This window comes from Protopterus annectens, chromosome 1.part1 (assembly GCF_019279795.1).
Source record: "Protopterus annectens isolate FY-2018-M chromosome 1.part1, PAN1.0, whole genome shotgun sequence".
NCBI lineage: Eukaryota > Metazoa > Chordata > Ceratodontiformes > Protopteridae > Protopterus > Protopterus annectens.
In genome coordinates this window covers 638,309,001-638,336,831 of record NC_056726.1, presented here as the reverse complement: position 1 = coordinate 638,336,831, position 27,831 = coordinate 638,309,001, and the positions used below count along the sequence as shown (strand labels likewise).

Sequence of the window (27,831 nt, the reverse complement as noted above, 5' to 3'; positions counted from 1 at the left end):
ATACAGGCAAATGAAATGAAATCATTAAAAATAGACAGGATGGGTGCAGAAAGCTCTAAGCTCTGGGTATCTAAGTTCCCTGACTAGTGCTCACCTACAGAAATGCTGAGCCTAGATAAATAAGTAGCATTCACATGTGGTTCTGCACAAACAAGATAGCATCAACAGCTCTCTTTCAACTTCTGTTCATACACAGACAGTTATAAAAGCTGAAGCTACTAATGCAGTTTTGGATATTTCTATGTGAGACAAAGCCCCCACAATCAGAGTACAGCTTCAGGGTCAGTGTACCTCGGAGTTATAGGAAATCATCTTGCATTGTGCACTGACTCTGAGGAAAGGAACATTTTGTTCTACTGGGTAAAAATCATAACACACATTTGTAGTTTTTATCTGACTTATTTGTTATTTTGACAACATATTAAAATATGAAACATTTCATTTTTGAGAATTCCAGTTCTACTTTGTAACAGTAATCTGAGCTTAAATTGAACAAGATGGGCTGATGGACTGCTTTTACCCATGTTAAACTACAGAAATACCTTGTAGCGTCACTTTGTGCTCTCTTTTGGTGGAATTAAGACATTCTTGTATGTGTTTCAATGACATTGAAATTTGAATATAATTAAACAGATGCAAATATCAAAACCAATAAAAATCAAATTGTCTATATGCAATGCAAGGGGGATGCACCCCGTGTGTTCTCTTCAATATTGGGAGTTTCACCATCTCCCCCACTCCATATGTTATAATTCTGTGGTTATACTTGGTTTACACTAAAGTATCAACTTTTTTAAGTTATGCAGCAACCTTTTTTATTTCTACATTGACTCTAGATTTTGGTGCATTTAGAATCTTGTGATTATAGCTACCACAGCAATGGCAAAGGGGGGACACCCAACACACATCACATATTTTGCTGATAATGTTTTAATTTACAGTAATTTGAAACTGCATCATAGTTTACTACTTAGTATGTCAACAGTTTGAGAATTAGACATTCTGTATCTGATTTTATTGTATTCCTATTACTGGTGTTCTGTTCTTATGCTAGGTACAGCTTTATATTAACATATCAGTGACAAGTCATCTCATGAAGTCATTTAAATTGAAAGATGGTCTGATGTGTCTGTCTCTATGAATGGGCTTTCCCTGACAGTTTTTTGATATGTGGGTCAAGACCCAGCATCCCTCAGTGGAGAGGGCTTTACCCATCCAAAGTAATAAAACAACTTCAAGATCACAAAAAAGACTGTAGATGAGATAGGCTCATTGAATCATGGTTTGGTTAAAAAACATGATGATATAAGTGGATACTGACATATTAGTACACTTGATTTTATGTAGCACTGCTTAGAGTCTTAATAGCTTCTAAATTAGCAATTCACAAGAGCATACTGGTCATGATTTGGATGTAAGATAAATTGTAATGATGATGGAATGAGGTTGGTAAATCCTCTTTGTAAGAACACTAAGGAAAGTGAGTTAATATATGTTCTTTAAAAGGAACAATGAATATCACACTGGTGAATAACAAAGGTATGGAGCATTAAGGCCTTTTATATTAGCAATCTACATTGGTCAAGCCAGGGCTAATGGTGAATTTCAGTGTTAAAATTAAGACTGAAGTGGTAATGATCTTAAGTGGCTGCCAGTAAGATATAATACCACTTGAATGTGACAAAGGTGGATAATTGACATTAAAAATAAATCATCAGGCTACCTAATGTATTTCATACTATTCCATTTGCTTCTAGCTCCATAAATAAAGGTTATGCTACAATACCAGCACATGCTACAGTACCTAAAATAATTGAGACAATCCAGAGCATCGGTGAAGAAGTAAAAATCACCTATCTGGTAAGGATAAAGACTTATTTCTTATTTCATTTTTAACATTACTTCTGTGTATTAACAAAACTGTATATGCATATTAAAACCAAATGTGTAAATATTAATGTTTTTGTAATGGACTGATAAACAAATGCACATCAGCAAGATGTGCAAAACAGAAGGTCAGAAAGCATTGGTGTAGAGCACTTCAGGTATACTATTTTATGGGTATCAAGGCAAAAAGGACTAGATCACCTACAATCACAGCACAGACATCTGATATGGTGTCATTGGCAGATTGTGTTCTTGAATAATGTGCACCTTCAACTTTACTATGATTACTACTACCAGGCTTATAAATTCATCTGTGCAGAGCTCTTCCTGTGTTGGCATGACAATACCGATACAGAAATGGAAAATGTTTCCCTGTTTATTGTAATATTCATCATGATATTGGAGTGCAATCAGCATGTCATAGCTATGCTGTTCTTACAGCACTCCATCTTCAGCACTCCTCAACACCTGATCCCAGATAAAGGCACATGGTGCCCTTACATGCATATAGCATTAAGGAGAAATGATAGAAGCAAAACTATTAGGGAAGTGATCTGTCTTCTTCTTCATTTCTGTTTCTTTACCAACAAAACCAGATTTTCTGAAGTTAAGGAAGATTACAAGAACAAAGTCATTCATATCATGGAATGATAGCACAGGTCACCAAGCAGGGAGGGTACCAGGATACATCTAGTAATGTTCTTTTTTTGTGGAAGAGTTACTGACAACCCTCACTGTGTAGGGTCTATCAATGAGCCACTTGGTTGCCCATTGTCTGGCACAGAGGTTAATGTTTAGTTGGAAAAGCCTATTGATAATACCTGTATGGGAAATTATGTCAAAGGTCTTTGCCAAGTCCAGGTAGGCAGTGTGGGTAGACTGACTCTTGCCCATGGCTTTAGAAACTCTTTCAAAGAAATCATCTAGGGTGGGAAGACAAGATCAACCTTTCACAAACCCAACCTGTGCAGGGTCAAGAGATTGCAGATCACCTATTTCATTGTTTATAAGTTCAACTCTGATGAGTTGCATATCTTTATGTATGATACAACTGTGGCTTATGGGTGCATAGTTCCCAAGGTATGTTGTAGGGTTTCATTATGTAGTGGCACCACCATAGAAGTCCTCAAAATATCAAGTATGTGATCAGGATAAAGGACAAGGCTGAATAGGTTCACGACGTACTGAGCAAACTATGTTCACCAGGCGAATGCCATGGATGTCGCTATAGCTCATCAAACTTGTATGTTTACTTTTGGATAGTACTGATATAACTTGACCTATAGTGATTCTGAGGGAGGGTACTTAGGAAGAGCAAGGAGGGGACAGAGGCTTGAATAGATGAGGTAAAACTGGACTTGATCTTGTCAGCTAGAACATCAGTGATGGCTTTTAAACAGGAATAAGCCATACCATTAAGCAGCAGTTCAGAGTAGCAGTGGGCACTACGTCTGAGTTTCTTAATGTTGCTAAAAAAGCCTCATGACGTATCTTTGGAGGAGCTGGCAGCTTCAGGTTTCGTTGCTAGCTTTACATGAAATTGCTACTTTCAAGTATGTGATGCAGAGTTGTCAGTAAAACACCATAGATTTCAGCGTGACATACTGAAACAGTTGGCATGACATATTGACTTCAAGTCCCTAAGCGCTACCATTGAGCTTTGCCCTAATAGTTTATTCACAAAAAGGGTCCTTGCTGCTGTGCATCTCCCTCAAAGAATATGCAGAACAGTGACAGATAATGTTTACAAGGCAAGATTGCTAGGCGCGCGCGCGTGCGCGCACACACACGCACACACACACACACACACACACACACACACGCTCACATTCACTCACACACACTCACATGCACTCACACTCTATCTCTCTCTCTCCCCCTGTCTGATAATATCATTAACAATATATTCCAGAATTATGTCAGCTCCTGATGCAAACCTGTGTGTTAATTTGAGGGAAATTGCTGTTAATAATCAGCTATGCAGTTCTTCACAACACCAAAAGAGGCAGTAATGACATAACTTGGAGTTTTGTTGCCTCTTTCACTTGTTGCATGTTCCTGACTGGATCCCATACTCTAGGAAATCCCAGAAATCGTAGTAGATTCATGTCTTATTCTTTTCCATTATTGCACTCACAAAGTCTTCATGTACGGAACATTCTGGTATACTACTTTTCCAGCATTCCTTAGTACTTCTACTGGCAAATACAGTAATCCTATTTGACTCGTTGACTTGGCCTACAAGAGAGATAGCTTTGTGCATTATCATGTCTGTACCCACAAAACATTCATGGTTCATCATACCCTTTTAAAATTTGGTTCTTGTAATTAGCTGTTAATTGCCTTGCCATTTAATTTTGATCAGGGTACAGTGATAGAAAAGAGGTGAAAAATGCAGTTCCATATCACTTTAATCAAAAATGTATCATACGTTTTCATAAAATCACAACTAAAAATAAAAAGTGCCCCGTAGTGCTGCAAATGTTATTATTCTGTCTGGAAATAATTTTAATTTCAAGATTACCACTAAGACATCTTTCTTGTTATGGAACAATCTTCTAAGTGGAATACCTGAGCAAATGTTATTATTCTGTCTGGAAATAATTTTAATTTCAAGATTACCACTAAGACATCTTTCTTGTTATGAACAATCTTCTAAGTGGAATACCTGAGAGAACCTACACATTTTAAACACTAAGGTTGCTGGCACAGACAATGCTTGTTGGTATATATGCCCAGTTATCTCTCCATTTTAGTGGCTTGCTCTCAGATGTCACTCTCATCTAAAGAGCTAGAGGGAACCATCTCTTCAAGGTCTTGAAAGGCAAGGAAAGCCAATACATTTACATGGCAACAGTAACAACTCTTGATGTTTAATGTTTTGCATCAAATTCAGCAGGGAGACATGAATTTCCAGGAACAGTATAGGGAAAATTATTGATAATTATGTGCAACAGTTTCACTAATGCAAGGCTGCTTTTAGGCTTAGGTGGCATACAGCTAAATGTTTATTGCACAAATAAACGTGAAATGTTCCTCACAGTGACTACAGGAAGGTGCTCTAGCAGGAAAATTAAGATTTTAGAAGCAGACAAGCCACTTAATCCAAGTGCAGGTGTTATAGCCATGGTCCACGAAGGCATGGCTCCTGCCAGCATGATCAGAAGATGTATAACAGAACTGCAAAATATTGCTTTTGCCCATTTTGAATTAAAATATGTGCATTCCTGCATATCTCCTCCACTGGGAATTAATTTAGGAAGATTACAAGAACAAAGTCATTCATATCATGGAATGATAGCACAGGTCACCAAGCAGGGAGGGTACCAGGATACATCTAGTAATGTTCTTTTTTTGTGGAAGAGTTACTGACAACCCTCACTGTGTAGGGTCTATCAATGAGCCACTTGGTTGCCCATTGTCTGGCACAGAGGTTAATGTTTAGTTGGAAAAGCCTATTGATAATACCTGTATGGGAAATTATGTCAAAGGTCTTTGCCAAGTCCAGGTAGGCAGTGTGGGTAGACTGACTCTTGCCCATGGCTTTAGAAACTCTTTCAAAGAAATCATCTAGGGTGGGAAGACAAGATCAACCTTTCACAAACCCAACCTGTGCAGGGTCAAGAGATTGCAGATCACCTATTTCATTGTTTATAAGTTCAACTCTGATGAGTTGCATATCTTTATGTATGATACAACTGTGGCTTATGGGTGCATAGTTCCCAAGGTATGTTGTAGGGTTTCATTATGTAGTGGCACCACCATAGAAGTCCTCAAAATATCAAGTATGTGATCAGGATAAAGGACAAGGCTGAATAGGTTCACGACGCACTGAGCAAACTATGTTCACCAGGCGAATGCCATGGATGTCGCTATAGCTCATCAAACTTGTATGTTTACTTTTGGATAGTACTGATATAACTTGACCTATAGTGATTCTGAGGGAGGGTACTTAGGAAGAGCAAGGAGGGGACAGAGGCTTGAATAGATGAGGTAAAACTGGACTTGATCTTGTCAGCTAGAACATCAGTGATGGCTTTTAAACAGGAATAAGCCATACCATTAAGCAGCAGTTCAGAGTAGCAGTGGGCACTACGTCTGAGTTTCTTAATGTTGCTAAAAAAGCCTCATGACGTATCTTTGGAGGAGCTGGCAGCTTCAGGTTTCGTTGCTAGCTTTACATGAAATTGCTACTTTCAAGTATGTGATGCAGAGTTGTCAGTAAAACACCATAGATTTCAGCGTGACATACTGAAACAGTTGGCATGACATATTGACTTCAAGTCCCTAAGCTACCATTGAGCTTTGCCCTAATAGTTTATTCACAAAAGGGTCCTTGCTGCTGTGCATCTCCTCAAAGAATATGCAGAACAGTGACAGATAATGTTTACAAGGCAAGATTGCTAGGCGCAAGCACACACACGCACACACACACACACACACACACACACACACACACACACACGCTCACATTCACTCACACACACTCACATGCACTCACACTCTATCTCTCTCTCTCCCCCTGTCTGATAATATCATTAACAATATATTCCAGAATTATGTCAGCTCCTGATGCAAACCTGTGTGTTAATTTGAGGGAAATTGCTGTTAATAATCAGCTATGCAGTTCTTCACAACACCAAAAGAGGCAGTAATGACATAACTTGGAGTTTTGTTGCCTCTTTCACTTGTTGCATGTTCCTGACTGGATCCCATACTCTAGGAAATCCCAGAAATCGTAGTAGATTCATGTCTTATTCTTTTCCATTATTGCACTCACAAAGTCTTCATGTACGGAACATTCTGGTATACTACTTTTCCAGCATTCCTTAGTACTTCTACTGGCAAATACAGTAATCCTATTTGACTCGTTGACTTGGCCTACAAGAGAGATAGCTTTGTGCATTATCATGTCTGTACCCACAAAACATTCATGGTTCATCATACCCTTTTAAAATTTGGTTCTTGTAATTAGCTGTTAATTGCCTTGCCATTTAATTTTGATCAGGGTACAGTGATAGAAAAGAGGTGAAAAATGCAGTTCCATATCACTTTAATCAAAAATGTATCATACGTTTTCATAAAATCACAACTAAAAATAAAAAGTGCCCCGTAGTGCTGCAAATGTTATTATTCTGTCTGGAAATAATTTTAATTTCAAGATTACCACTAAGACATCTTTCTTGTTGCGGAACAATCTTCTAAGTGGAATACCTGAGCAAATGTTATTATTCTGTCTGGAAATAATTTTAATTTCAAGATTACCACTAAGACATCTTTCTTGTTGCGGAACAATCTTCTAAGTGGAATACCTGAGAGAACCTACACATTTTAAACACTAAGGTTGCTGGCACAGACAATGCTTGTTGGTATATATGCCCAGTTATCTCTCCATTTTAGTGGCTTGCTCTCAGATGTCACTCTCATCTAAAGAGCTAGAGGGAACCATCTCTTCAAGGTCTTGAAAGGCAAGGAAAGCCAATACATTTACATGGCAACAGTAACAACTCTTGATGTTTAATGTTTTGCATCAAATTCAGCAGGGAGACATGAATTTCCAGGAACAGTATAGGGAAAATTATTGATAATTATGTGCAACAGTTTCACTAATGCAAGGCTGCTTTTAGGCTTAGGTGGCATACAGCTAAATGTTTATTGCACAAATAAACGTGAAATGTTCCTCACAGTGACTACAGGAAGGTGCTCTAGCAGGAAAATTAAGATTTTAGAAGCAGACAAGCCACTTAATCCAAGTGCAGGTGTTATAGCCATGGTCCACGAAGGCATGGCTCCTGCCAGCATGATCAGAAGATGTATAACAGAACTGCAAAATATTGCTTTTGCCCATTTTGAATTAAAATATGTGCATTCCTGCATATCTCCTCCACTGGGAATTAATTTAGGAAGTTGGCAATTTAGATTTATAAAAATATTGTATATACACCCAGAGTGGCCACCTTCACTTCCTGTACACTCCATATACAGGCATGGGAAGAATATCCCATAGTCCTCTGTTCATGAAATCCAAAATTGCTTATTGCAAAATACCAAGTAATATTAATGATTAAATTAAGGAAAGCTTTAAAATATTTTAATACAGAAAAGTATCCTAAGTTAAAAATGTGCTATGTAAATATTATCTTAGTTGGCGTTACTCTTAGCATATGTGTTTCAGTAGGGGAATGATATACATTAATGCTTAACTGTGCAATAAGTTACTTCAAAATTTTAAGTCTGGCTAGAGATTAATTCTGCACCTTTTCTCTTATTCTGTGTTAATGTGAGTGACACTCCCTATTTCAGAAACACTGTTATCACATATCTCCATAATCTATGCCTTATTTAAGGTGATCAATCCTTAAATTATCATTTTTTCACTAGAAAGGGCTATGGCTAATGTCATAGTCAGGTAACTTGTTGCTCCTTATCTTATAGTGCAGGAATGCAGATACTAATTTGTAATGCCTTCAGATGATTTGCCTGAACTTGTATTTGTGAGATATATCATTTATTTTTTTCTTGAAACAATCACTCCCTGGAGTACTTTCATTAGTAATTGTCTACCCCATGGGCTTCAATAGTGTATGATACTAAATCTATAGTGGTTCATTTTCCACTGACGGCACAGTTGCTGTAGCTATTGCTATCAGAAGAGCATACCCCATCCTGTGAAGATGAAGAGGCTTTAGACTGTTCTGGAAAAGAACTAGTGTTAATTAAAGAGAATATCCCAGATAACAAAGCAGCTTCAGTGTCTCATAGAGAAGGAAACCCAGTTAGGGGATGTAAAAATGTCAATAAAGAAACAGATGTATGATGTGACATAAAGGGATAAAGCCCTGACTCTGGGAGGAGATGGCATGGGAGAGATATGATGTAACAAAAAGGGATAAAGGCCTGACTCTGAGAGGAGATGGCATGGGAGAGATATGATGTGACTTAAAAGGATAGAGGTCTGACTCTGGGAAGAGATGACATGGGAGAGATATGATGTGAGTTAAAAGGATAAAGGCCTGACTCTGAGAGGAGATGGCATGGGACAGGTATGGTATGACACAAAAGGATAGAGGTCTGACTCTGGGAAGAGATGGCATGGGAGAGTGGGGGACAGCATGGACTGGAATGCTCCTTTCATTAGCTCTCCAGTGGTGGCTGACGATGTGCAGGAAAACATTGTCTGAAGGAAAAAGGGGGCACTGGCCAGGTCATCAAAGACAGGATGATATGCCTGCACACCCCTTTACATCTCTGTCCTGAGGACATCTCAGATACCTGCGAGGGCTGGGGAGGAGTTAGAACACAAACAAAAAGCACTCCTGCCAGCAATATGATGCTGCACTGGGATCCTTGAGCTCCTCATCGGCCCCACTATGGGTTACAGTTGACTGAGGGAGGCTAAGGCAGTTCCAGTGGATCCAGAAAATGAGAAGAGGACCTGAGGATGAATCCGTGGTTAGTTATAAGAGCCAAAAAAGGGAACAGGGTTGGCTATAGGAACTGCTGAAAGTATATACAGAGGAAGCTCAGTTTGGACAAGACATACCCCAAAATCCCAAGTCATAGCATTCATGGGAATCTTAATAATTTTAAAGATATTTTCTTGTTTTATTAATGGTAACTTTTCCAAATGTTATTCTTCATTTTTCAATATTCCACCTTCTATTGTAAATGTGTTTATTTTCTGTATTCTTGACTGTTGCTAAAACCCTTTTTATATTTCTGTAAAAAAGTAATGACTATATGCTAAAATAATTGCATATATTTATTTTTATTTCCTGATTTTTATCCACAGATAAATTAATGCTGATAAAGATATGGGTATTCCTTTGCAGCTGTGTTTCTGAGAACTTACACCTAGTGAGATAGACAGAGTGTAGTACGAACTTACCAAAGTGGCATAACAGAGAATGCCTGTTCAATAAAACAAAAGCCTCACAATCTTGTACTGACTACAGCTGAAGTTAAGGACAATATATTTTATTCAAAATAATGGGTATTCTAATGAAAAAAATACCATATTCTTTTAGAGAATGTGTGGTTAGTATACCGGCAAGGTGCAAAACTTCATACATGTAGTTAGAATTTAAGAAGGTAATCTAGTCAGGACACAGAGTACTGTGTATGAAAATAGGTTACCTAAGCAAATATGCCACATGACTGAACATTTATTTCAAACAGATGCTGCTTTAACCATGTATAAAGCTAAGTGTGACTAGAACAGGAAAGGTGATTATGTGCTAGTGGCCTAAGAGTCCATCTCTGTTAGTATCATTAGATGTCCTTACATTCACCTGTGCAGTATTCATTACAAATGGGATTCCCTGCCATGAAGCCCACTATCTGGCCAGTTTATCAAAGTCTAGCATTGCTTTAAGGTACACTGAATGTCACCTACACATTCCTTGCATAGCATAGGGTGTAAGGGTGATGTTCAGGTGTACCATCCTCAGAACTTCTTTGCTGCCAGTCGAACACTGTTTTTAACCATGAGTCTGTTACCTCCATCCTTTATTTGCTGTTTTTCTGTTTGTTGGCATTTGTTGATTACAACTGCTTTTTTGATGTTCTCACCATTGCAGATAAGAATCCACTTGGGTTTTTGTTCTTTTTTTTATTGTTTTGTGCCGTTTGGGGGGTTAATGTCATCTAGGAAAGGTAAATGCCAGTGTAGGAGAGTGATTCCCCATAAAGACCCCCATGATAAGTGTCTTTTTTGCCTAGGGCTGCTCATGACCATATGTCTTGTTCAATTGGTCAGGCATTTGTCCCTAAAACTCTTCATAACAGGCTTTCTTCCCTTTCATTGTATCTTGAGTACCAGTGACTTAAGTTTCTTGCAGCACATACTATGGATGGAACTTCCTGCCCTGAGGGTCAGCTGTCAGGGAAGAAGAAGGTGCATAAGGTAAGACTGGAATCTTCTGCTGTCCAGCCTCCGCTGGGACAGTCTCCTGAGGTTATTACAAACCCAGAAACTCACCTGGTTGTATTGTCAGATTCCTGTACTGTCTCTGAGTTGGAGGCTGGTGAGGATCTGGCGGGCAGCACGTCCAGTGACGCTTTGCAGGCGTCCATTTCAGGTGTTCAGGGGGAACCACGGTTGATTGTTTCCAAGGAGTCTAGACGGGGTTCCACAGCTTCTCTTTAGGGAAGACATTACTACTACATAGGTTCATAGGTGTTTACTAGGCTAACGATCACAAAGGCATTTTTTAGTCTAGCCATGCATCCCAAATCTCTGATACCCTTGATAAGTGTAAGCATGGGCCTGGGAGATGAACCATTTACAGGTTACCAGTGTCCATTAGAGATACAGGTGCCAAACCAGGAATGAATTTCTGGTTTCCCATCCAACTAAGTTGCACTTGAATTGGGTTAGGGAGGAACTCTGCTTCACATAGATGGGGAGCCTGTTCCATAGACGGGGTAGTCTCTGGGATACATACCTATCTCTCTAGCAGGTCCTATTTATATCACAGGTAAGGTTTACGTCTTTAGAATGGGTAATTCCAGTGCTGTTTGTTTTGTGGATATGCAAGAGGTTCATCAGGGTGGGGTCTGACAATGCCCTGTATGCCAGGCAGTTGTGGAATGCTGTCCTGAGTCAGGGCCTTCTCAGGTTTCTAGGACAGACATCCCCTTAAAAAAGAAACAGAAAACTAATCATACTTCGTCTGCTCCTAGGGATCCACAAAGTGAGTGGCAGGCCTCTACTCAGGCGTTATTTAATGTTTTACTGTCATTAAGGCCTCCTCAAAGGGTTTCAGTTCCTGCTCCTCCTTGGTCCTCTTCTTACACTAAAAGGCCTAGATAATTGAATTCTTCTGAGGAAAAGTTTAATTCTGATGAAGAATCCCTTGCTTATTCTCCCCAGATTCCTTCTCCTTTAGACTACGGGTCCGAGGAGGAGGACTCGCATACACTAGATAATCCTTCTGAGGAAATTTCCTTTGGGGACACAATCTATCGAATGATGGAATCTTTTAAGTCGACTTGTGCCCAAGTTTCAGATATCCAGAAGAGGTACTATCAGTTACTGCAGATGGACTCTCCTAAACCTACGGCCATTCCTCCTGTTTTGGCTGCTTTATTGGATGTTTTTTCCAATGCCTCTAAAGTAGGGATTCTCTGCCCCCTGCTCCCAAGAAGTCTGATAGGTTTTATAGAGTGCATGAGGATTGTTCCTTTTTGTTTAAATGTCCTGCTGCTGACCTCTCTGTGGTGTCTGTAGCCTCTAATAAGCCTTCTCAATTGCTTCCTTTGTCCAAGTTACTGCCTTCTGACAAGAACAGTAGAACCATGGATAGGCTGGGTAAGAAGGTTTATACTTCGGCTACCCTAGCTTTTAGGGATATTAATTATCAGACCCATATCTCTAGGGATGTGTTGGCTCTTTCTCAGACTCATCAGCTTTTTTCTGGTCTTCCAGACAGAGTAAATCTTCTGCTCTTTCCTTGCTAGGGATGTCCTCTCAAGTGTTTTGTCATTCTATCAAATGCAGATATGCTGCAGCAAATGCCTCTTCTAGGGCAGCTTCTTTTGGTTCACTACTGAGGAGGTATTCTTGGCTTAGGCTTCAACCTTCACCCAATGATATTAAGGCTAAGTTGATGGATGCTCCTCTGAATAATGAATTTTGTTTAGGGAAGCAGCCGCTAGTTTATTTAAGTCTCTTCAGGACAAGGGGAAGGCTTTACAGGAAATTAAACATGTCTGTTTCTTCAGTGCCTAAATTTCAGCAAACTACCCTTCTAAGCCAGCCTTTGTTTGTAGGCAATCGCACTCTCCTTCTAAAGGTGAAAAAGGTGGTAAGAGGACTCCTCCTGCTAAGGCCACTCAGACTGCAGGGATTCTAAAGCCTTCCTTTCCTGACAAACCAGGTGTTGTCTGACTATCCACCTGTCCTGAGCAACATTCCTCTTTCTCTTCGCCTTTCCCTTTCTCTTCCTGTTTGGCTCCGAATCACCCAGGATTCTTGCGATTCTGTCAGTCATTTAGCAGGGGTACTTCATGGTCTGGATTTCCCACCCTTCTTTTATGGGCATTCCTCAGCCTCCTCAGGAACAACTTTCTTTTTTCCCCAGAGGTTCTTCAAGACCTCTTGTCTCAGGATACTATTCAAGAGGTGCCTGTGTCCCAAAGGGGGAAAGAGTTTTATTCAGGAATGTTTCCAGTGCCCAGAAAAGAAGGTACTTGGAGACCTATTCTAGACCTCTCTCCCTTCTAAACGCTTTTCTGAAGGTGTCTTCCTTTTGGATGTTGTCCCTTCAGTCCCTTTTTCCTCTTTTCCTCCCTCAGGCCTTTCTGGTGTCCCTGGATCTCAAGGATGCTTATCTCCATATTCTGATACATCCTCTTTTCAGGAGATTTTTGTGTTTCTCTGTTGCTTCCTGGCATTTTCAGTTCTGTGCTTTACCCTTTGGCCTTTCTAATGCCCCAAGGGTATTCACTAAATGCCTTCCTCCTGTGATTGCTTTTTGCAGGCTTCAAGCGATCCAGATCTTTCCTTATTTGGATGACCTGCTGATGCAGCCATCCTCTCCAGTGGTCCTTTTGCAAAATCTTAATTTTACATTTCTCTTCTTCAGAGCCTGGGGTTCAGGATAAACTTCAAAAAGCCTTTCCTGACTCCTTCTCAGTATAATGTCTTTCTGGGTTACAGGATTCAAATGGTGCCAATGCTGGCATTCCTGCATCCTCCAGAGGCCTTAACTCTGATTTCTTTCTTTAAAACTCTTCTTCCCCTGCCCTCCATTACAGCCAGGGAGTTTCTGAGAGCTCTGGGGTTCATGGCTTCCACCATTCCAATGCTCCCTCTGGCCAAACTCTACATGAGGAGTTTCACTTTCTGAAACTGGTGTGGCTTCAGCATGTGTACCCTCTAGACTTTCCAGTTCCTCTTCTCCCATGTCTCAAGAAAGAACGTCTGTGGTGGGTTCAGCAGTTGTCTCAGAATCCAGGGCTCCCTTTTCAACCTCTTCTTCCCTCTGAGGATCTGTTCAGAGACACTTCAGATGTGGGATGGGGAGCAACGTTTGGCTCCCTGAGGGTTCAGGGAGTGTGGTCGCCTCGTCAGCAGATAGAGCACATCAACATCAAAGAGATGAGGGATGTTATGCTGGCTCTTCAGGCCTTTCATCCACTCTGCTCTCTGGGGCATCTCAAGGTGTTCACAGACAATACCACAGTTATGTGGAATATCAACAAAAGAGGGGGGGGGGTGGTACAAGATCTTACCGTCTTTGCTAGCTGGCACTTCTGGTAAGGGATCTGGCTGTCAAGCATCAAGTGACTCTTCAGGCAGTTTATATTCCTTCAGATCAGAACATTGTGACAGCCAATCTGAGCAGGTCCTTCACTCAGTCCCACGAATGGATGCTTCACAGGGATGTGTTTCTGGACATTGTTCACTAGTGGGGTACTCCTCAAGTAGACCTTTTTGCCTCCCCTCTGAACAGACAACTTCCTCTGTTTTGTGCCAGAGTCCCAGGTCCTCTGGTATGGAAGGTGGATGCCGTCTCATTTTCTTGGAAGGGGATGTTTCTTTATGCATTCCCTCCCCTTTCAATTATTCCAAGAATCCTGTTCAAGATTTAATAGGGTACTCCCAAAATCTTGTTAGTGACTCCCTTTTGGCTGTGACAGCACTAGTTCCCTCTACTTCTGCATCTAGCCAAGGGCAATCATCGCAAGTTACCTCACAGGGTGGATCTCCTTACACAAGACAAGGGGTCTCTCATCCATCCCCACCTGTCCACGCTTCAACTGACACTGTGGGTGATAGGGTTTTGATCCCTCATAGACACCTTTTTTCTGAAGACGTGCTGCAGGTCCTGCAGGAGGCCAGGAAACCTACTACTAGGAAATCCTACTTGTCTAAATGGAAGAGTTTTTTTTATTTGGTGTCTTTCTTGTGACCTGGACCCACTTTCTGCGGATGTTCCTTTGGTTCTCTCTTATTTGTGTGAGTTGCTCAATGCTGGTTTGGCCTATTCTTCTATTAAGGCCCACTTATCAGCTCTTTCTGCTTGTCTGCCTTTACCTCACTCATTAGCTTCTAGATTTGAATCTAAGCAATTTCTTTAAGATATCCTTGATATTAGACCTCTCAGGAAGCTTGTTCCTCTTCCCTGGGATCTTAATTTCATTCTAGAAAAATTGACTCAGGCTCCTTTTGAGCTGTTTCATCTTTCTTACAACATTGTTCCTGGAAGACGGTTCTTTTGTTAGCTCTTACTTCTGTCCAATGGGTGCCTGAGTTGCAAGCCCTTATGGCTTGTCTACCTTTTTTGATATACCATGATGACAGGGTGTCCTTGTGTATTAATCCTTCTTTTATGCCCAAGATGGTTAATGAGTTGTCACTTAATCAGTCTATTAAGTTGCCTACTTTTTTCCCCTTCTCCACAATCTGATAGTGAGAAGGTGCTGCATACCTTAGATGTGCATAGACAGCTCAGATTTTATTTGGATAAAACTAATGCTATCAGAAAATCTGACCAGTTATTTTTTTCCTTTCATATTAGGTCTTTAAGTTTGGCTGTTTGCAAGCAAACTATTTTCACTTGGATTTCAAAGGCTATTTCCTTTTGTTACACTTTTCATGGTGAGAGCACTCCTTCTTCTGTAAAGGCTCATTCTACCAGAGCTGTGGCTTCTTCTGGTGCTTTTTTCAAAGGCTTAAACACTAATTCTATTCTTGAAGCTGCTACCCGGACTTCTGTGCATACCTTTACCAAACATTGCAAGTTGGATGGTATCTCCTGAGTTAGAGCTGGTTTTGCTAATGCCATGCTTCATGGTTTCTTCAAAGGCTCTACTGCTGCTTCCTCCTCCTCCCAAGTTTCTTCTTGAGCTTTGGCACTCTCCCATTTGCAATGAGTACTGCAGTGGTAAATGTAAGGACATAGTACAGTTGTGTAAAATCTTACCATAATGGTAGAGGTCCTTGCCTTCACCACTGCAGTATTCACTCCTTCTCTCCATCCCCCTAGTCTTTTTTCCCTCCTGGATGCACAGGTTCTCCTTGGTTTTTCTTGGACTGCTGTTCCTAATGGGGCAATTAGTTGTGAGGATGGTACACCTGAACATCACTCTTATACCCTACGTTATGCAAGGAGTGTGTAAGTGACATTCAGTGTACCTTAAAGCAATGGTAGTCTTTGGTAAACTTGCCGGATGGTGGACTTCATGAATACTGCAGCGGCGAAGACAAGGACATCTACCGTTATGGTAAGATTTTACACAACTGTACTTTCTCAGCATGGGAACTGACAGAGTCATGCGGCTGCAGTGAACCATCAAATATGTTGGAGAGTATTTGTGTTTGAAGTGTACCCTTACATACTCATTTAGAAATGTAAGTTTTTTTTTTTTTTTTCTGTCAGTACTGCTTCTGTGGCAGGAATAATTATATTGGAACACTTGCATACAGACAGACAACTAGGATGCTAAACAGCATTTTCTCTTAAAATGTGTATCATTTATTTTTACTCCTGCCAGTATGGAAATAAATTACCTGCAAAGAGGTGTAACAAATCATGTAAGCACTCTCATTTTGCAGTGGCGACCTTTGGTGCTATCAAATGCATATAAACATTCACAGTTCAAATTTCAAGTTTCTTATTTCACCTTTAGAAAAAAAAAGCATTGTGATTGTTTCTAGCAATTCAACAACAACAAAAAATGAATAAAAGAAAAAATATAGAAAATGCCAGCAAATAACAGACAAAAAGAGCTTATTCAACTATTTCAAAGACAAGTAAATTAACATTTATCTGTACATGCACAAAAATAATTTAAACAATAAAATTGTTCTGAAATGTACAGACTTGAGTTCTGATTTCCTTATAAAGAGGAGTTGTCCATGGTAAAAAGCAACTAATATGAGTTATTCTGTAAGTAGAATGTCTAATTAAATTATCTATAGACTATGGAAATTGCATAGCATACAGTTTGTATACAAAAATCCCATTCAAATACTTAATAATACTATCCAAGGTATGTTTTTCAACAAGGGAATATAAAGTGCCATGACACATAAGTAATGAGGCATTCTACATACAGTTTAGAAGAAAGTATTAAATGACATTGTTTATTTAAGTGAACTTGCCCACATTTAGAGTGTTTTGCTAAATTATAATTAAATAAAAATAACTGCACTATGAATGGATAACCATTCCAGTAATGTCATCATTGGAACAGATGCATATAAAGCAAGCTGTCAGCAAAAAGAACAAAAACTCAGTACACTGTAGGTTCATAGTTTCATAGATGTTTAATAGGCTAATGACCACTGTGGCCTTTGAGGTCATTTTAAGGGGTGTATGTTTGTTAGAGCATGATTTAACAGCTGCTTCTGGCCATCAGAGGCATAGGTGTCACACCAGGAGTGAAGTTCTGATTTTCCATCTACTGATCCAGGCTGCGCTTGAATAGGGTTAGGGAAGGGCTCTGCCTCACATGGATAGAAAGCCTATTCCAGAGAATGGGAATTGTCTGAGACACATACCTGTCCCTCCACCATTTCCTATTTAAGTGGAAGCAAAGTTCAAAATGCTTAGATCTAGTGGTGCTGTTCATTTTACAGATATACAAAAGAACCATTAGCACAGGATCCAAAGATGCTTTGTATGGCAGGCATAAATCACATCTTAGCATCATCAGCAACTTCCTTTTGCCCATTTTCTACATGGGGTTAGGGTTTTTTTCAACTGTCATCATTATATCTGATTTAATGCCACTCTCTTACCTTCTTCAACAGTTATGCCTGACTGTCACAGGTCTTCTCTCACACAATTCATATGCCTCTTTGTTGGATGCCCTCATTTCCTCTTACCTTATTCCTGTATTTCCTAAATCTTCTTCACCAGACTGTCTTCTGCTTTTCTGCACATGAGACCAAACCACTGTAATCTGTTCTCTTTGACTTTCTGTGTAATTTGGGCTACTATGACTTCAGCTCTGATGTCACCATTTCTTTGTCAGTCCCACGGTGTGCATCCTACCACCCATCTCAAGCACTTCATCTCCATAACCTCTAGCTTCATCTGCTGTGCCTTTATGCTCTGGATTCTGTACCATACAATAGTACTGGTCACACTGCTGTTTTGTACACCTTACTTTTCAGCTTTTGTGGTACTCTTCTGTCATACAATACACCTGACACTCTGTGACAGTTGGTTGCATCCTCTCAGATTTTAACTTTTACCTCCTCATTCAGACTTCTCTTCTTCTCAACCACCCCTCCCACATACTTAAAGCTGTTAACCTTTCACAAAATTTTTCCATTTTATCTCAATTCTCAGATTCTTTTGAGCCCCCCATTTGCTGCCATTAAAACCATCTTATCTGTACTCGGTTTCATGCTATTTGCTGAAGTTCTGGTTCAAAGTCTGCCTGTAATGCCACAGCCTCTGCATACAGCAGCTTTTTTGATCTGTGACATCTAACCTGTTTGCTAATGTAGTCCATCACCAGGATGAAGAACAGTGGGCACAGAGCTGAACCGTGATGTATACCCACACCCACTGGGAACCCCTCTGTGAGGCCAAACACTGTTCGTACTGGAGTCATTGGGTCCTTGTACATAGCCTGCATTAATACTACCAATGTTTCTGGGACTTTGAACCACTGCAGGACTGCCCGATCAGCTTTCTTGGAACTTTGTATGCATTCTCCATATCTAGGAATGTCCAGTTGGACTCTTTGCTTATCTCTAGCTTCTTCTCAACTATCTCCCTCACTGCAAACACCGGGTCAGACATGACTCTGAACTGCTCATCTCCCATCTTACTTTCTATTACTCTGCATATTTGTTTATCAATCACCCTCTCCTGAACATTCATGCAGAGTGAAAGGAGTTTGATACCTTGCAGCTGTGGATGTCCCATTTGTTCTTGAACAGTGGCATTAATGTACTTATTCCCTAGTCATTTGGGATTTGTGTTTCTCTCTGCAATGCTATGAGTGCCCTCAGGAACCATTTCACCCCTGTCTCACCCAACATTTTGATCTTATCTGCTGTGAACTCATCCGATCCTCCTGCTTTCCCTGTCTTCATTCTTCATTTTCCTTAATGCTGTTCCTTCTTCTTCTAGGGTAGGTTCTCCTCTTCTCTCATCATAGGCTGTGTCTGAGGCAGTACAGCTTCTGTAGGGTTTTCTTCATTCAGAAGCTGCTGGAAGTACTGCTTCCATCTGCCTTTACTATCCTGTGGACTGGTGAGTAGGTTGTTGCTGGTATCCCTTACAAAGGGTGCTTGACTATCTTCTTTATCTTTGTGCCATCTATCTTTCCAGAAGCTGTTAGAGTGCCGCTGATGTCTTGTTCTTTGCTTTTGCAACTCCTTTCTTAGCCTGTTAGCCAGCCAGTATTCCTTCTTAGCCTGATTCACCTTTTCTGTCTCCCACTTTTTCCTGCACTCCTTTCTTTGGATTACTTCTTGGACTTCTGCATTCCATCATCCACTCTCCTTATGTACCTTATTTCCATAACTTCCTTAGCCACATATCTGTTCTGTAGTCTTGACACATGCTGTTTTAAGGAGCTGCCACTCTTCTTCCACTGCACCTACTTCTTCTTCTTCTTCTTCTTCTTCTTCTTCTTCTTCTTCTTCTTCTTCTTCTTCAGATGCTAAAGCCCTGATAAATTACTTGAAATGTCCTTTATCTCCAGTCATCTTCCAGATTTTCAACCTAGTCGCTTTCGAGATTAGACCCTTCTCTGACCACTGCATATAACTGATCATAGCAACCAATAGTTTATGCTGTGGAATTACCTTTTCATTGTGGATAATTTTGCAGTCACTGATTCTACCCCAGTTCCCTTTCCTTACTAGGAGGAAGTCTACCTAAGTTAAATATTGGCAACTCTTGTATGGGATCTTCTGGCTGTCTCTTGTGCTGAACTATGTGTTGATCACCATCAAGCCATTTGCCAGACAGAAGTCTAGAGTGGCCTTTCCTTCTTTATTCCTGTTGTCCCACCCATGTGGACCCAGGCAGTCCTCATATCCTGTACTGTCTGTCTTAATATGTACATTTAGGTCACCCATTATCAACACCTATTCATGTTGTCCTGCTTTATCTAGTAGGTCCTGCATGTAACTGCTGACTGTATGCACTTTTTTCACTATCACAACCCTGATGTGGGGCACAGAACAGAGCACATGATGAGATTAGGAATAGTACATGTTTGTCCAGCGTTCGCTAACAGAGCTATTCAAGGTAATTCAAGCTGGGCATCTAAACATCAGCTGGGCAGTAACTTTATGGCAGGCACACATTGGACAATAAGAGCATATGCACCCCTAGCACCATTACACTGTTTCACTGACATAGGTCAGAGTAGGCAGGGTCCTCAGCCCACTTATCAGCAAATATCCATGCCCATTTTTGGTGACATTAGTCAACATGACAAATCACCTAGAGCCATATTTTACACCATTGAATGGGTAACCCTGACATGACACACAGTCTGTTCACCATTTTCCCCTATCTAGAGGACACTTCCCACCACGGTTGATGTCCAAAGTGGTTGGTCTATAGGCAACATCTAGAGTCTGTGCTGTTGCCCACAACTCCATACTTGGATGAGTATAAGGTTTAAGCACTCAGCATGTTTTTGGGAGGCTTGAGAAATCTCACAGACACACAGGGTGAACATGCAAACTCCATACAGACATTGGCCAGAGGTCAGAATTGAGCCTTGCATCTTATGTAGGGGAGACGAAGACCTTAGCCCTTATGCCAAGTGGTCCCTAAATCACATCTCAGCAGTCTATAGGAAACAAAGTACAGAGATATGGCTTTGAGACTTTTTGTGTTTACAACCTGTATTCCTTTTATGAGGAACCTCTGCAGACATTCCAGGTTGTTGTTTGCACCTGGCCAGATACATACAGAAGGGGGAGCTATGCTCAATGAATTATCTATTGATGGCTGAGTGCAGTGGCATGATGACTTTCCTGGATCTAGACACCATGCCCTTACTTATAAGTTGAGTGACACAGAATGATCTTCTTGTGACTTTAGCCACATATTGGTTGAAAGCCAGGTTACTATCTACATGAGTTCCCAAATCCCTGACTTTTAGGGGTGTTTTATAAATGAGTTAGCTTCCCTGGATGGCTAATTTCCCAAAAAGTACTATTATGTATTTCTTGCCACTGAGTTTTAAACCATGGATTTGGCACCAGTCATCTGTCTGTGTTAGACCTACCCATAAGATGTTGGTATCTTGGGAGTAGGGTGGTTCTATGATTGCTCCTAGTTTTTAATCATCTACAAACTTGGTAAACCAGACACCCTTATCATTAGCCTTGACTTCTGAAAAATAGATGCCAAAGAGGAGTGGACCCCGCACAGAGCCCTGGAGGACTCCACTGGTGACTGGTCTCTTGGTGGAGGTGGTCTCCCAATCCTAACTTCCTAGGTCCTCTCTGTGAGGTAGCTGGCTATCCAGTGAGTTACATTTGGGTTTATGCCTTACTCTGTGAGTTTGTTTACAATGCCTGGGTGGGGTATTGTATCAAATGAATCAACTAGGACAGTGTGTGCAGTAAGCCCCATTCTGCCATCATTCATTCCCCTGAAGACCTTCTCAAAGAAGTCCACCACATTTGGTAGGAATGACTAGCCTTTAACAAAATCAAACTGGGTAGGATCCAGTGTCTGAAAGTTTCCTATATATGGCTATGTATGGGTGTGTGTGCAGTGTTAATCATTTCCATAATTCTTTCCATGTCTTTGCATATTAGTTTAGTTAGACTAATGGGCTTGCAGTTACCAGGATCTATTGATGAGTCACCCTTGTGCAAAGGGATAACCCCTGCATGACCCCTACAGTGTTCCATTCATGTTGCACAAAGCCTGTGTGGAGACTGTAGTTTTAATAGTCACATAAGTGGCCCAGATAAGCCATATTTCAGGCTATTTAGTAGACATTCTGTGATATTACTGGGGCCCATCAAAGCTGTATTCTTGGCCTTAGAGAGCACATCTAATACCTGCCCACTACTGATAGTTGGAGGAATTATGTTAGATAGTATTTCTGTGGGGTACCTGGGAGTTAGATGTGATAAAGTTGGCACACTGTTGTGTGCTGTCATTGAAGTTTTGTACATAGCTAAAGAAGGCCTTATGGTTGTCCTTGACCTGGGACTCTATCTTTACCTCAAAGTTTGCTTTATTGGACTTAATAAATCCTCTTAGTAGAGTGCTCAGTTTGATGGGAGAGCTTTTTTTTTATTTTTTTTTTTGGTGTTAAACTTCCTAGTTGTTATATGGATTCCACCAGGGTGGTTTGTTTTTTTTTTTAATTAGGTTTGAGCTGACCTCTGGTGATCACAGCAGCCCCTTTACAGTCAATGACAAGGTTGTACAGAGCTTCCATGAATAATTATGCATAGGTTGCTGTGTTATCTGGGTTTATAGGTGCTTGGAATTTTGACAAGTTATCATTTAAAAAAAGATAGTTTGCCTTGGAGTAGTTTCTAAATGTTACAGAATTTGCTGAGTAAACAGAACTGATTCTTATTTCAAAGGAGACTACTTTGTGGTCTGACCTTACCATGGGGGGGAGCATTCTTCCATATTTGTGAGTACCACGTCCACTATGTTTGTACCTCTAGTAAGTGTATACACTAACTTGTACAGGGTGTTTGTGTTTAAAACGTCTTGAAATCTCTGTGCCTGCAAATTTGGAGTCATGTAGGATTCTCTGTTTATAGATGGGATAATTAAAGGCCCCAGTGAATATGTTATTTGGTTGACTGGTCAGTGTCCCCAGTAGGTCTAAGTATGAGCTATGGGTTTCATGGGATATAGAGGGTGACCTATAGATTGCTATGATATACTGTGTGACTTTGTCTATGGCAATCTGGATATGGAGGAACTCCAGTTTGTTTTCATGTTTATCCAGCCTAGAAGTAAGATTGTTATTGATGTAGATCAAGTCACCACCACCTTTAGTCCCTGTCTGTGCAGTTGCTGGTCTAAATGTGTGGAAGGCATTGAAGCCTTGCATTGTTGGGAGTACTCTCTGTGGCTTTAAAGCATGTCTCGATAACTGCACAGATGTTCACATTCTCCAAGGTGAAGAGAGCTTGGGGGAGTGGAGCTTCTTGTTTAAGCTTCTGGCATTGAACAGTAACACCTTTAGATTTCCTTGGGTAGATTTTGCTATGTTGGAACGAAATGACATTGTGTAAAAAAGGTTCTGTGGGGAGGACAATGTTTCAGTTAATATTCTTACACCTGGACAGGACAGGTACAGGCCATCCATGGTAAAACAACATGGTTTCTTAACCATGCCCTCCCACAGTGACAAATATTGTTTCCCCTAGAATGACACCAAAGACCAAACTGATCATTAAAGTCAATCATCTTCAGTTCATGTAGTGGCATCATCCTGGGGGGCAGATAGAATGCTGCTCAATGCTAGGCATATGTCAGCCTGTGACACATAGCCTGATAGCGCCATAATACCTCTCTTCATATAGTCAAGGGAGGTAATTGCAGCTCATTTACACATACATGGACTGTGACTGAATCATACAGGTTCCAGTGGTGCATTAACTTGAGCACATTCATAACATGATGGATCCTGGCTCCTGATAAGCTACTAATTGCTATTTTATGCTTGTTCAGCCTGGTGAGTGGGACATCAGTATGTCCTACAATGGAGTTCCTATGACTAGAGTCCTGGATAATGTATTGGTTTGCCTTATGGGCTTGGTAGTTGAGGATGCACAGGATATGGTTGTATGTGCAGTGTTAGGTGTTGTTTCTCTTGAGTGCTTTCAGGTTTGGTGAGGATAATTTATGCAGATGGAATATCTGGGAGGTCTTCAGAGTTTCGGAAGATTGCATTTTAAGTGCCTCAGCATAAGAACATCTATGTGTGAGGTACTTAATATGTGTGGTGAATGTTGCATGTGTATTTCTGATAACCAGATTGTTATTGCAAGTGCTTTAGTGGTAGTCAGTGAACATTAGACAATCGATGCATTGTTTCAATATACCCATTTGGGTTGGGAGGGTAGCCTAATGGTTAGGGTGTTTACCTTACAAATGCAAGGTGCTGGGTTTGAGTCTCATAAAGGATAATTGGCTAGGTTTAAAATGGCTCGCAAGGGCAGTTAGTCTAGTACTAATCTATGAACCTATCAACCTATATTCACCAAAATGTCTTCAGAGAAATTGAGAAAGTGCATAGCCATGATGTCAGGTCCTTTACTGGGTGAGCTACAGTGCATGAGGAGTTAGTAGTGGACTGACTGAGGGTGCTTTTGGGACTAGAGCAAGGTGACCAACAGTCCCAGTTTTTCCAGAACAGTCCCAGTTTGGAAGTCTCTGTCCTGGAATCCCAAACATTGTCTTTGGGACACAGAAATGTCCCTGTTTAAACCACTCAGCCTGAATGGTGACCTGGCTTCCCAGGGCAGCCAGTCCCACTGTTTTCCCATCCTGACCAGCTCTGGGGACTTTGCAATTTTTTTTGGGGATGTCTTTGGGTATGGGGTAAGTTTGGATGCCTTCACCCTGCCAGGTGCCTTCCATGCTCTGCCACCATCCATCAGTCACTATCTCTAAAACTTCTGTCGTGGGGTAGTTTATCTGATCCCACTCACTCAGACAGGAGCTTTCCAGGCCCAACACCCATCTGCCTGGTGCACCCTTACTGACTTCTGTCAAGGCTGACCCCTACAGGGCTCCCCTTCGATCTGGCCAAGAAACCTTCCCCAGCCACGGCCCCCCATGTCAGGGGACTCAGCCACCTCCATGTACTCCTGCAGGCTGCCAAATCATGCCAGCTCGCATATGCCCTCGGACTTTCTCAGGGGAGCTTCCCTCTGATCCCGTCTGCCGAGGGGCAGATCCCCTCTCATAAAGGCTTCAGAGAGTCTTCCTGCTTTCCCATCCACAGCAACTCTGGGGACTTTGAGATCTTTCAAGGATGCCGTTAGTTATGGGGTGAAGTTGGATGCCTTCACCCCAGCAGGAGCTCTCCAGGCCCCTCTGCCATCTGCCCTGGTGCTTCCTCAAGGACTTGCATCATGAGGACCTCTACCTGATCCCTTTCACCCAGGCAGGAGCTCTCCAGGCCCTACTGCTGTCCGCCAGTCGCTCCATTAAGGATTTCTGTTGTGGGGAGCTCTGCCTGATGCCCCCAGCCCTACCACTGTCTCACTGCCTCTTTACCCCTTCCAGACTTCCTTCACAGAGGGGGCATGGTCTATACTCCTTCACCCAGGTGGGAGCTGTCCTGTCCCATTCAAATTCCACCTCTCTCTCCCTCCCAAACTTCCATCGGGAAGAAGCTCCTCCAGGCTTAAGCTTCTACCTAGGAAAGAGAGCTCTTTTCCAGGGTTACATATCTCCTGACTGCTGCCAAACCATGCAGTGTTGCATGGGCTCTTGGAGCCTCTCAGGGGATCTTCCCAGCTTCATGGAACTCTGCTGGGCTAGCTTTATATGTTAGGCAGAGATCACCTCGGAGTAAGCGATATGCTATGGAGTAAAGCTGGAGTTTTTTGAGATGGTCAGTGTAGGGCATCTGCTTGAGGCCAGTGATCTTCTTGGTGAGGTACTTCTGTGCTCTTTCCAGTTGTTGCAGGTGTCTTGTAAGATACATCCCAAATGGGGCATTGTACTCTATGATGGGTCTGATGAGTGATGTGTAGAGGGGCCCAATGACCTTTTTCGATCTGGATGCAAACCCTTTTGTGATTAGGTGGGCTACATAGAAGGATTTTCTAACCACTTTGGCAATGTGATTATCAAAGGAGAGGTTCCTATCTACTTGGGTCCCCAGATCCCTTATTACTTCTTCCATATTTAGGGGGCTACCACCTATGTGGTAGTTTGTGGGTACTTTGTTTTTTTCCAAAGGGGATGACTATGCACTTTTTGGCATTTAGCTTGAGGCCATGGTTTTGACACAAGGTATCTGTCTCAGTGAAACCCTTTTGGAGGATATCTGTGTCAGCCAGTGAGTTAATTATAGTCCCTAGTTTGCAGTCATCTAAGAACTTGGTCAGCCATAGTCCTTCTGTGCTTGCCTGTACCTCTGAGAAGTATATGCCGAACAGGAGGGGTCCTAGGACTGAGCCCTGGGGAATGCCACTTGTAACCGGTTTAGAGTCAGACCCAGCTCTCGCAACTCTTACCATGTGGGTTCTGTCCATGAGCCAGTTGGCTCACGGACAGACTAAATTCAAGGGGCAGTGCTCCTCAAAACACAAACAAGCATTCTCTATGCATCTTAAAATGCAAAATAGGTGCTCTACACTCACTTGCTGATACAGTTTCATAGGTGGTTTTATTGGAAAATTTTGATGACTAGATGTCTAGGTGTCTGTATCTATACAGGGCACTACTAACTATTGCTGCATGATGGACAGCAGTGACACTTAGAACTTTGGAAACTGGCTTCTAAATCCTCTAGCCATTAAAACAACTATGCGTACAGCTTTCTTATTGGTTTCTCTACTCAGAAAGATCAGGCACCATCTACTGGCATTAGATGGACTATCCCAGTTCTCTTAATGAAAAAAAGACACACACACACACACACAAATTGCTAGAGTATAATGCTACCACAAAAAAATTAAACTACCTGCACAAGGCAATTTCAAGCATTATGGACCTATAAAATGATTTGACTCCCATTGCCAGGCTAGCCACTGCTCACACACACCTTCTATCTACCCTTCTTTATGGCACTCTCATATTAACTAACCCACGAAAATCTGACCTCAACAATCCAGAATCATGTTACCATAAAATTGCTAATTTGCCACTAACCACCCACCCAGATAGCACCACTGCTCATCTCTTTCAGTGCTAAACTGGTTTGAGCTCCCCGACCTTCTATCTCTCAATCAACTATCCTTAGCCCAAAAAATAATCTACCACCCCAACAACCGCCATGCCATTTCCTCTCTAGTTCAACCTAATACTAATAGCAGACCCCTTAGATCTTTCAACAAACTGATACTAAAAGTATCAAACTCCCACAACCAACATGGTGACTCCCTCTATTCTCCTACAATAGGCAAACTCTGCTACACCCTTCCAGACACAATAACAAAAAATCCAGTACATAACTAATTCAAATCACTCCTAAAGGAACACCTCAACAATCAATGGCTGTGTTCCTGCCTCTCCCCAGGTTAATCTACTCTTCTACCCTTAGTTATCTTTATCACCAGTCCATTTAACATCCCTTTTGTAAACTTTAACTTAGATACTATCTACTGCTTTCTCTTGTACAGTCCTACTGATTGCATTATATTTACTGCTCCTTGGTTGTTCCTGCAACTATAATGGTACAGTTCTACTGATTGTATTATTTACTGCTACTTGTTTGTTTGTACATCTGTGGAGTTTTCCCCCTGGGACTCCACTAGTTAAAGGGACCTTGATTTGTACTGTTTCTATTTGCTGTAAAATAATTAATATTGTACTAATGTTTGGTGTTACTATGTTTTGCACATTGTCTTATATTACTGTGGAGCTTTTCTCCCCGGGTCTCTACTGAAAACGGGCCTCTAGCCCAGTCTGACATACCTGGTCAACAAATGTAATAAATAAATAAATTAAAATAAAGTGGAAAATCAACAAACAAAACAAAAATAAAGCAGTACCATTTTAAAACAGTTAGCTGAAGTGAAAAAGAATAAAATAAATTTCTTATCTGCCAAGAATGAAGCAGGATTAATTTGGGACCTTCTCTGAGTGTGAGAAGGGTGCAGTCAGGAGACAAGTTGTAGCAAAGGAGGTTTTTCTCAAGAGCATTACTGGTTTGCTGGATCAGCACTCAGTATTATGGCTCTATGGAAAACATTGGGTGGAAATAGCGCTTAAATAACTTACTCAACTGAAAATAGCAATTAAAGAGGGGAGGAAGGTACTTTGGAAGTAAGGTGCTGAGGCCTGA

General features: G+C 41.2%; 1 protein-coding gene across 1 annotated transcript in view; it reads left to right on the top strand.

Annotated features, from left to right (window-relative positions):
* The window catches only part of ITGA1 (integrin subunit alpha 1), a 2,125,719-nt gene that overhangs the window by 1,789,326 nt on the left and 308,562 nt on the right, over positions 1-27,831 (top strand). Inside the window, exon 24 of the mRNA XM_044077325.1 lies at positions 1,758-1,860. Coding sequence (XP_043933260.1) covers positions 1,758-1,860 — 103 coding nt within the window. The remainder of the gene's footprint in view (positions 1-1,757; positions 1,861-27,831) is intronic.